General features: G+C 27.1%; 1 protein-coding gene across 2 annotated transcripts; it reads left to right on the top strand.

The window, feature by feature from the left end:
- Positions 1 to 2,245: 2,245 nt before the first annotated feature.
- On the top strand, positions 2,246 to 4,982 carry LOC137837973 (heavy metal-associated isoprenylated plant protein 16-like). 2 transcript variants are annotated; one of them, XM_068647163.1, is made up of 4 exons: positions 2,246 to 2,378; positions 2,486 to 2,564; positions 3,862 to 4,149; positions 4,794 to 4,982. In XM_068647163.1, exons 1-4 carry the CDS (start codon positions 2,373 to 2,375, stop codon positions 4,802 to 4,804), a joined length of 384 nt encoding a protein of 127 aa, XP_068503264.1. In that variant the 5' UTR covers positions 2,246 to 2,372; the 3' UTR covers positions 4,805 to 4,982. The 2 variants fall into 2 exon arrangements, with proteins under 2 accessions (XP_068503264.1, XP_068503263.1); XM_068647162.1 differs by lacking the exon at positions 4,794 to 4,982 and having other exon boundaries at positions 3,862 to 4,683.
- The last annotated feature ends 7,168 nt before the right edge of the window (positions 4,983 to 12,150 follow it).

Here is a 12,150-nt window from a genome sequence, read left to right as displayed (position 1 = left end):
GTAAAAAAACTCTCATGTGTGCTTATATATAAATCAAACTAACTAAACATTAACTAAATTAGATACCCATGATAAATCATAGTTAATCATAATAGATTCCCTGAGGCTCTCAGAAAAATATTATCAATGGTCATATTGAAAAGTATGTTCAAAAAATTTGTCTTGGTGTTAAAGCCTTGATGAAAACATCTATAATCTTGTCTTGGTGTTTTTTTTTACATGAATTAGTTTTTTTTTTATCAACAATTAGATTGAGAGTTTTTTTGCAATTTTATCTCTAATAAAATACAAATTAATCTCCGAACGTTTATTTCTTTTTATGTAAAATAAGATTTAAGGTAATTTGAATAACAATAAGATTTAAGGTAATTTGAATAACAAAATGGAAGTCATTTATGAAAGAGGTTATTTCAAAAGTTGTGTATTTCGAGTAGAAGTTTTGTTGATCGTGTTTTACTTTTTGGATTTCCACTAGATTAAAGAATTATCAAAAAAATTACAAAATCCAGTAGTAGATTTTTTACTATCTGGACAAAATTCACAGTCAACATCAACATAAGCAATGCAACCTAGTATTAGAATATGCTTTAAAAATAATGTCTTGTTCAACCGTGTGTTTGATGTATCTAATCAAACATTATAAGAAAATTATTAAATAAAAACTAATTTTAAAGATAAAAAATAATTAATCACTATATTGACTCCATTATATATTATTTTATAAACTAAGCAAATTATTGATATCTAATGTAATTTTTATTATTAATAAAATTTATAAACTAGTTTTAAAATTAGTATCTAATTAGTTACCAAGTATCTTTCAAGAACGAAAAACACAAATTCAGCCACACCATTTAAAGATACTTCAGTGTAACCCTTCCGATCACGTAAGAGTCTATTATATATCTAACCATGATTTATATGAACATTTATACTATGTTATATAATCCACCAATACCAAATTTTAATAAGTAATACTTCATACAATTATATACAATAAAATAATAATAAACATAATAATCATAAAATATACAATTAAACCTATAATATGATTAAAGTATTTGATCTTACATATGATGGATATGTTGATAGATAGGAACTGATGATCAAAGTGGTTCAAAAATAACTAAAATCTTGCTAACCAAAACAAAACAATTATATTACATTAAACAAAATGTATTTTTAAAATAAATAAATTTTTAAGATGTAATGGTTCAATAAATCTCTATTTGACAGAAGAAAATAGCACAAAAGTTTTTAGAATTTTTTGAAAGTGTAGATATATGAACTAAAAGCAAAAAATACCTCAAAAATACCTAAAAATTACCAAAAAAAATATAAAAAGAGTCATAGTAAATAATTAATTTTTAGTAAATCGGGTGGACCCAATCCTCTAATACCTTCCTCAAAATTTGGAGCTTGGGTAATTTAAAACTTTAAAAGATGACCAAAAGATGTACTCAAAGGCTCTAACTCATACATCATAAACTTTTCAACCACATTCTCCAAGTATTCCTATTGAGATAAACGTAACTCTCCAATTGTATGATCCTTTCATATGTTCATCCCAAGAATTCGTCTCACAAGATCAACCTCCTTCATTTCAAACTCTAAACTTAATTTTTCTTTAAACTCTTTTATTTTATTTTTATATTGTCGGATAATAAGGATATCATCTACATAAAAAAAAAACAATCATTTTCATAACGTAATAATTGCTTCTCTAGAATTATAATTATAATAAAATAAAGTAACAATAATAATTATTATAATAAAATAAAATGATAATACAAGAATAGTACTAATCTTGTACTAATAAAAGTACATCTGTTTTAGTGGCTTGGTTATACTCTCACTCTACCATAATTCTGGATTTGATTCCTACATGCTTGACTTTTCTTTCTTTAAGAATTTATAGCTTAAATGCCATGTGATATGGAATTGAACTTGCTCCTAAAGTAAAAGCCTTCAATTAACAAACACCCAACAGTTAAATTAAATATCTATAAATAATTTCAAGACAGAAAAAACAATTAACGACCTAGTAAATTAAGACATTGACCATAACTTGATTATTAGACATAAAAATAGAATCATGTTGAGAAGTATGAATGTGAAATTTTGGTGGACCACCTAACCCAGTAGCTAACATGTCATTCTCAGCCAGCCAGCAGATTCATTGAAGACTTGTACATATTTTCTAATTTTTTTTTGTAGAAAACTTATTTTATAATCTCTACCCCTCACTTGTTATTATATAAACTATCTTCTATTCGCTCAGTTCCAAAGCACAAGACAAACACCAAGACACCCTTCGATTTTGTTTCCTGTCAGAAAAGCCAGAAGTTGCTTTTTGATTCAATTAAGCAAACATGAAGGTATGAACCAATGGTTTTACTTTTGCTTTTATGTCCCTTTTCTTCTTTTTTTTTTTTTGATATTTTCTCAAGAACTTATATACATAATAACACGTGTGATAATACAGCAAAAAGTAGTTATCAAGCTTCAAATGGACTGTGACAAATGCAGAAACAAAGCCCTGAAAATTGCAGCAGAGGTACCAGGTGAACATCACATGCCAATCCCTGTTATAACCTTCCATATGCAAAACAAGTTTCTTTCAGAGACTTTCATTCCATAGCTTCTATTAACTTTCAATTTATATGTTTATGCAAACTTACATATATAATCAGAGAAGTTCTTAGAGTTCAGTTTCTTATATGAAGAGAAAACAAAGCTTTTGTTAGTTAATTTTAGTGTTGTTTTCTACTGAAAACTAAAACTAACTCATCTTTTTATACTCATACACATGTTTTTACAGAATATAGGGAGATGAGTTTATTAATATGAACAACACCTAGAAGACTATACAAACTAAGCTTTCTCCATGTAATACCAGTAGTGTGACAAAAAGAAGCAAAATAAAAGTAAATTGTAAATACTAGTTAAGTGTTAAGTTCATCTCTAGTATAAAAGTCAAGTCTTATCTTCTTTTTTGTCTCATTATATATAGCATCATTTTTAAGATATTTTCACAAATTTTATTCTGATGGGAGAGTTTTACAAAAGTACTTTTATAATTTTTTATTTATACTTATAAATATAATTTTTATAAGATAAGAAAATGAAGTTTATTTTGATGATAAATGATTTTAAATTTTAAATTATTTATTTCCTCATAAAATGTTTTAATAAAAGTTCGTGACAAAATCTGGATCGTTTAAAAGTCATGGATAGGAGACTTTCTTAAATTATTATATGGGTTAAAATTATCATGATGTTTATCAATCTTTACATATAAAATGTAATTAAATATGATGAATTATTGTACGTAAATTTGAAATCTCAATTACATATATAGTAGAAACGATAGACCGTGATTTATGCAGCACAAATAATGACATATACACTATTATGAAAAGGATACAGATAAGAATTACGTATAATTTCTAAAATTTAGTGTAGAATACGGGACACGGATCTATATGTTATATAATTATGAATTATATAAATTGACAATAAAAATTTATTTGTACAGTTTTTTTTAACAGAAAGATGTTTTTTGATTGGTTCAAAATGATTTGTTTCTTATTTTTATAATTATAATAAAAATTTGTATAATAAATTTGAATTTTATCAAAAAACTAACAAATATTTTTCAAATTGATATTTCAGTGATAGATGTGATAGATGTGTTATGAGTGTCGATGTTTGATAGGTGTAATCAATACATACCATTTAAGAATTGTATGCGAAACCTTATACCATTTAAGAATTGTATGCGAACCTTATAACACGTGATCATGTTATAGGGCATGTGATTGTCAAAAAATTGAAATTCAGTATCCATTAACTTCCCAGGTGTGACTTCGGTAGCCCTGGAGGGTGACGACAGCGACCGCGTGGCGGTGAGCGGCGAAAACGTGGACATGGTTTGCTTGGCGAACCAGCTGAAGAAGAAGTTCTCCTCGGTGGTGATTGTGACGGTGGAGGATCTGAAAAAGGTGGCGGAAGAAAAGAAGAAGAAGGAGGATGCGGAGAAGAAGAAGAAGGAGGAGGAGGAAGAGAAGAGGAAGAAAATGGAAGAGAAGCTGAAGAGCATGCTGCGTGCCTGTCTGTGCAAAAAGTGCAACAGTTCCAGCTGCCATGGTAAGTGTGACATTGATAGCATATTCTGCTTTGAGTGCAAAAGCAGCAGCTGCAATGGCGAGTGTTGCATCGTTTGTGTTAACTGTGAGAACGCAAAGTGGGATGGGAACTGTGACTCATGCTCCAACTGTCACAAATCAAACTGCAGTGGTTCTTGTTGTTCTAGTAAAAGTCCTTCACCGTGCCCTAAATGGTGCACCTGTCACAAATGCTATGTGCCCTACCAACCTTATTACTACCCCCCCTGTCCTCCCCAACTAGTATGCTATGATTCTTGCCCTGATCAGTATCCTTGCTCCATCATGTGATCCACCACACAACATTTCTTCATACTGTAACAATCTGCTACCAAATTAGCATCATGCAACCACATGGTTCAATAAGATATTTGTATTTAGTACAATGTTTGTGATGTCCTCTCTTTAATCCTGCGAGACATGTGCACTAAGTATTTGTTTGGTCTATTCATGTTTGTTTTTTATTCCTGTAAAATTTCGAAGTTGATTTCTTATTAACAAGATCTCAGTTCGTATATCTTTCCTCTGATATGTTTTCTTTCTCTATTTTCTTATCGGAATGGGTTATATACGAAGTTAAATTAAAGTTTATGTTGTGTTTTAATTTAATTTTTGTGTTTTGGGCAGGGCATAAGTAAGACTACTTCTTGGAGTGCAACATGCTATAAGACTATAAGAACATTCCAGCCATCGTGTATAAAAAAAATTGATCGTTAGTAATAAATTCTCCTTGTGGATCAATTAATCCTTTTGCATTTTTTTCAGAATTGTAATTTTATTTGATAATATTAATTTAATCGGATAAATTTTGTTTGACTCTTGAAGCATTTACGTACATGAACTTGTGTGTAGACATGGTCACTGCTCAATAAAGTAGAAGCGTTCGTTTTGGCATAAAAAAATGCTAATCTGAAGTTAGAAGCTACAATGACTCAGCTTTGAGCTACAAGTGGATAGAGAGAAAATAAAAAAAACTAAAATAATTGGCTTAGTGGTTGAATATATTTATATATATATATTTTGTGTTTATTGTATATGTGTGTGGTATATTATTATGTTAAAAAATGTTGCTTCTGAACAATTACAAATTAAAATACTGGTTTATAATTGTGATTCTAATTATAATTTAGTACATGATTATTAACGTATCGTATCGTATCGTGTATGCATTAAATTTTATTAGGAAGAAACATAAAAAAAATGAAATTTGGAAGTCAAAAGAGAGAGAAAAATATATCACATTACAAGTTTCTACGTTTAAATATTTGGAAACAATAATAGAAAATGATAGAAAAAATATAAAAAATAAATGTCATAGGCTAACTACACCTAAACTGAAATTGGTGTCAACGGTGACTTATGATCATAAAGTAGGTACCAGATTCAAGCATAAAGTAGCGACCGAACGCAAGCATAATTTATAGTACTATTACCTAACCATGTTATATATAGTTGAAAATATTGAACTTCAAAGTAGCAACCTGAAAGAAAGAAGATAATAAAACATTGTCACAAAATCAATTAAGATGTAAACATATTATTCAAGGGTAAAATACTCACTAGTAGATAAATGGGTAACTACAACCACATTCTAGGCCCCAAAAATAAGATTAGGTTAAAGAAAAACACGATCACATTTTTATAAATATTTAACTAATGTAATATACTATTCTATGAGTTAAATTTGTTTAAAACTTTTCTTTATGTACGTTAACATGGTACCTTCAAATATTATATGGTTTAATCGGTGTAATATACTGGATTAAAAAATTTAAACAAAATTTAAGTGATAACATAGAATATTACAATTATTATTTATATGCAAAATCAAATTTTATTGATTTTTTTTTTATCAGCAATGAATAAATAAAATTAAAAGGATACTTCAGGGGTATCCCAACCCATATACAGTAACCACAAGTGGACTTCCTATATCATTCACAAAAGAAACTCTCCTTTATGGTTGGAGCAGAACAATCATACCCAAAAATATAACCAACAAGTTACCTCAAAGCAACATTCAACTTTACCAAAAACACCCAGAACCGAGGCCACCTACATTCACCTTGCCACACGACAAATTACTCGTGCAGGGAATAACTCGCCATGTAGCTTACTCTGGTGAACACTAAGTTCCACGAGGAACACAACCTCTGCAAAATCGCCTGCCGCCAATGCTACTCGCCATGTATGCTTTGACCTAAGGAAACCCCGCTCTCGATGAGGATCCACTCGGGAAATCCCCTCATCAACGGGCGAGTTGTTCCCTTCATCTCATTGCTCATGATGAGGTTTAACATACCTCTTTATCGAACCAACACATCTGGACTTACTCACCTAAAACTCCAACAGCTTCAAATAAGCTTTCTGGAGAACCCGGCGATGTGTCTACCTCGGCAATTTCCAGTTATCTGATCTTCTGTTCTTCGGATACGGCGATGATGCACAACTTTAGCGACCACCGACTACGCACGCATGGAGATTGCCACTTCATCGACCGGCGATCATGTTGATGTTACCAAATTTTATTGATAGTTTCACTTTCTTTAGTCATCATGAATTATGTAAAGTGTTTTTTTGATTCATGATGAACCATCGATGTCAAACCCACTTATTAATAGCATTTTAATTAAACCAGACAAATTACCAACAGGTAAAAAAAGATGTGATGTTGTTTTTACTTTCTCCCGCATTTGATTGCCGATTTAAACCGTGTTAAAACATCTCGACTGAAATCATCATGAAAGTTAAACCATGTTTTATTAAATCTTTCACCAATGACCAAAATAACTCCTTAAAAAAATCCAATTAAGCTTTCTTTGATGAAATTAAAGAAATAGAAATAGAGGATCAACGGAAAGCTAAGGATTTGTATTTTAGTTTTGGCTTTAGCAGTTGGTGGGAATACCTTCTCACGAGGGACCAAAGACTTGATGAGCCTATCCACGTAACATATTATTATAACTTATTTTATCAAACTATTTCAACTGTAAAATAGTGTGTAATTTGAATGATTGGAATGATATTCAATTATGCATTAGTTTCACAAACAAATGCACACATTATTCTATGTTATCACCTTTTGTCCCTTATTAGAAGAAAAAGTCTTTGCCATATGAATATTTCTTAGTCAGTCTTTTTTTTATTCATAAATAATACTGAGATTTGACTCACAATTTTAATTGGCAACTTCCATCAACATACAATATGGACATGCAGAATCACACATCAATGATCACATAAAGTAAGTCAAACAAAAACATGGAATAAGATAAATGTTTTTTAAGAAATATGTTTTAAAAGATATTTTCAATTAAAGTTTGTGAGATGAAAATAAAAGAAAAAAAATGAAAAATAGAGAGTGAGACTAGAAAGAGATTTTGTAGTATTATTGCATTAAATAAAAACATTATTTTAAATAAAATAAATAAAAGGAGGACCTATATATATACAACGGTCGACTTTGTTTGTCTTTTTCTTTCTTGAAGTGTGTGAGACACAATTGAATAGAAGATAGCAACTTGTTCATCCTAATTCGGAAAAAGGGAGATGACATCTAACTAATTTGTTTGCAATTGGGAGAAAGATGTAAGTAAGAAATTTTTAAGTAAATCAACACTTTTAAATTATTTATCTTTTTAATAATTATATCAAATATTTATTTAAATAATATATTATGTCAAATAATTATTTAAATAATGTGGTTTATCGTAGCAATTCAAAATTCAGTTTTATTTTAATTTTTTTTATTTAAAAATGAAGAATGGAAAATTGAAAAATTTGAGTTTTTAAAAAATAATTATTTAATAAAATTAGTTTGAAAAATAATTTAGTTAGAAAAATAATTATATAGAATATAATAATTTAGAAAAATAATTATATGATAAAATAGTTATTTACAAAATATATATTTTAAGCAATAGTTATTTAAGGAAATGTAAATAAAAAAATTATTAACAAAATTAGCATTTATAAATTTTGAAACAATTTATTTTTTATATTATTATTTTAATATTTTTTCACATCTTTTAATTATAAATTTATTTTTTATTATATATATATTTTAAAATGATTAAATATGTTTTTGTTTTTATTCTGTGCTTTAAAGTTTAAACTATTAGAGTTCTCAATTCTTTCTGATATGGAAATGTTTGTTAATTTTTTTCAAAGATTATTAGTCATTTTAAAGTTTTTAAAAGTTTTTGTTGTTTTGATTGTATAATGGGATGATGAAGTTGAAATTCAAATTAAACTAATTCCACGTATAAAATGTCTCATTTTAATTATTTTTAGACTATAAACATATCAATAATCTAAAATTTGGAAAAAAACAAAAACTAATTTCATGTTATAATAAAAAACTAAAAAATATATGTAATATTTTAAAATTATCACATCACACACGTTGTATAAAACTTCCTAGGTTTTTAATATATAATTTTTCTTGAATAAATTGTGTATGTTAGGGGAAGGGAAAAAGTGAAAAATAAAAGCATGCAACTTCCACCTACCCCTTGTCCTTGCTACCTTTGGATAAAATGGATTGTTATGTGCATGAAAGGGCCCCTCCATGTATAAATTCTCACATCAAACATATAGAATTAATGTTATAAGTAGATTCACTTCTCCTCTCACCTCTTACAACTTCTTTGACTTCTTCTCTTTCCTAACCCTAGATAACAATAATGAAAGTGGCTCCCACTACACATTTTTTATTATTTTCTAAACTATAAATTTACATTCAATTATGTTTTTTTTTAATCAAAATTTAAGAAATAAATTATAATTATATAAATATGAAAATAAAGTATTTTAAGAATTTTAGGAAACATGATAAATATTAAATGACTTGAATTAATAAGAAAAAAAATGAGAAATTGTATTCTAAAATGGTTTTTTAAATAAAATAGAACTAAAAAGCAAAGATAAAAGAGAATATAAATTTTGTATAGATTATCTAATAAATGAATTGAACATGCCAAATAGATACTCAAACATTTTTACTTAACAAAGAATAAACAATGAATATAAGTATTTAAAATAGAAACAAAAGATTATCAAATATGTATAGTAAAAAAAATTGAGTTCAAAAATTAAAATTTATGTTTCGATGCGATATTATTCAAACAAAATTGAGTAAAAGAGAAAAAAGGTAGATATTCTAAAGATTAAAATAAATTTAATGGATAAGCCGAACAATTGAATAATAATGACAAAATTATAGTAAAAAAATTAAATAAAATGAAACAAAAGAACTAAAATAAAAAGTAAAAAAAATATTTCAATACCTTTAAATAAATAAAAAAATAAGAGAGAAATATACACATATTTCCATATCAAAAGATGTTCACACAACACATCACCCTCATAGTGGAGTTTTTTTAAACCTAAGTATTCATTTAATTTGGGTTCAACAACAGCTTGTGATTAGATCATGCATATTTAATGGCATTTCATAAAGTAGGTAATCATATTGACCCCATTCTCATGTTTAAAACAAGTGACAAGTCTTTCTCAAGCAAGATAAAGAGAGAAACAAACTTATATATAAATGAATTCCTTAAATAGTTTCATACATCAAAATGTTAATTAGTTTCTTGATCAAATAGAGGGTATGCTAAGTTAAAAAGAAGAAGAAAGACCTAGCAAAGAAACATCACAAGACTAGGCACATTGCAATGAAGATAAGGTTAATAATAATGTCGGTGGTGCCATGAAAGGAACATTATGAAAGCGAAATGAATGGAAAGTTTGTGAGTAATTTAATTGAATATGATAGATGAAAAAAAATTAATAAATTTGTTAAAATTGTGATTTTGCTCTTGTATTTAAATGAAATGATGAAAAATTAGTATCTACCATCTTAAAAATTATTATTAATAAAAAATATATTTATAAAACTTATTTAATCCCTAGGGAAGGGAAAGTGGTGGTCAGAGATATTAAGTATGAACATAAAGGATTTCATAAAGGATTTCCTAATATTTGAATTTTTGTGTCACCAGGAAACAAAATTAGAGAATATTAGGAACAAAATTTAACTAGGAATAAAAGCGTCATATAACTTTCATATCTTAATAAATTAATATTTTATTCATTTTTATTTTATTTTTTAATTCAAAATATTATTATATTAATATAAGTGTTTGTCAAATATATGTTATTTTTACTAATGGTGTTAATGAAATAATTTCCTTATGGTAAATGTATGCATCTTGTATATTTATTCTTGTATATTTATTGAAAGAAAAGCTATTTGGGAGGAGACTTGTAGATTGTTGTATGAAGGATAAAAGAAAGACAAACATTATAAGGTAATAATAAGAAAAAAAATAGAATGAGTTAATGAATTTATAAATAAAGTTGGTTTGTTAGAACCTTTAATAGGTAGAAAATTTGTATGGTTTAGAGCCAATAAAAATGAATAGATAAAATATTTATGTAATCTAAGTAGATGGAAAAGACTTAATAGTAAGAGTTATGCATTGGATACAACAATTTCTGATTATTGTGCATTTTTATTAAGGATTTTTTGTGTGGATTGGGCCTAAAGCCTTTTAAAGTGTTACTTGGAAATCAGTGGAGGACCAAGCCCTTAAAAAAGAGCTTAAGGATTGGAATAGAAAGATATTTTATGACTTAAAAACCATGAAAAAGAAAATTATATATTCTGACATCCTTATAGTCGTAGACAATTTTGATTTGATACTTTTAGAAATAAATAATATAATAAAAAGTAAATTTATAATTAAATTATATAAAAATTATTAAAATAATATTATCATTGGTTTTTAAAAAAATTATTGAAGTATATGATACCTTGAACCATTTTTACACCTCAATGTTAACATTGTTATCATGAAAATATATTTTTATGCCAACCAAAAGATATAATCTTTAAAATTTAAAAGAGTAAATGTATTATAATTTTTTATAGGGACCAAAATTAAACATTAAAAAAATGATGGGAATAGAATATATTTAAATAAAAAAAATATTAGAGAATGGTACCGTCCTTAATTATTTATTACGAAAACCACCTTGAGCCGAATTAAAAAAATATCCACTAGACCAAAAAAAAAACACTGAAAATAAAAGCTCCAAATATTTGGTTGTCACTGTCATTGGGCTTTAGATCATGCTACCTCACCTCATTAATATAATTGCCATCATTTTCTGTGGAAAAGTTTTCATTATTCAAAGCTCAAACCAAAATAAGATTCATTCCATTGTTTTCTTGGCATTATAAATTTCAATGAAGCATTACTGGTTTATAATTAATTTGGTTTCAGCTGTATAAGTTCTACCATACCATGTGATGTTCTTATGATAGAAGATTTTATATTTTTTATTATGACGTATAAAATTTATTTTATAAATCGGTTTTATGAGATTAAGTTAGGTTTAAAGTGTATCAGATTCATTTAAAAACTTATCTTAATAAGAATTTGTTAGTTTTATCAAACAATCAACTATCGTACTATCCATAAATATATTGTATTGCACGTAAATTCTTATTCTCGACATGAGAAGGTATGAATTTGATCTTTTAAATCTAGATTAAGTTAGATTTAATTTTTTTTTCTTATATAAAAAGTCTAATTATTTCTTATAGTTGATATTTTCATTGGTTTTATGTTAATGTTGAAAAGTTTATCTTAAAATGTACTTCATATTCTTCTATGTAGTTGGTAGGGGTATCCTTGTACTTCACATTTAATACATTTAGATTTATCTAAAATTAAGAAATCCATTTGCCCATTTGGTATCTTAATTTCTAAAAGTGAACATTCTTCCATCATCTAGAAACATATATGTCTTAAACTAACATCTTTCACAAATAAAAAAAAGAGTAACATTTTATGAGTTTAATTTGCAGATCTGATGAAGAGAAAATTGGTTTACACTATTCCTAAGACTGGATTTACTGTAGTTAAGATAATTTTGCTTAAATATAATAGTACATTAAAAATGCTTAAATTCT

The sequence above is a fragment of the Phaseolus vulgaris genome, chromosome 4, assembly GCF_000499845.2.
Source record: "Phaseolus vulgaris cultivar G19833 chromosome 4, P. vulgaris v2.0, whole genome shotgun sequence".
Classification (NCBI taxonomy): domain Eukaryota; kingdom Viridiplantae; phylum Streptophyta; class Magnoliopsida; order Fabales; family Fabaceae; genus Phaseolus; species Phaseolus vulgaris.
Note: the sequence above shows the minus strand (reverse complement) of the source record. Positions and strands in the feature narration are given on the sequence as shown.

Excerpts from the sequence above, each read along its gene's own strand:
- LOC137837973 (XM_068647162.1), top strand. Across the intron at positions 2,565-3,861 it reads AATTGCAGCAGAGGTACCAG|GTGTGACTTCGGTAGCCCTG; the intron begins GTGAACATCACA and ends TTAACTTCCCAG.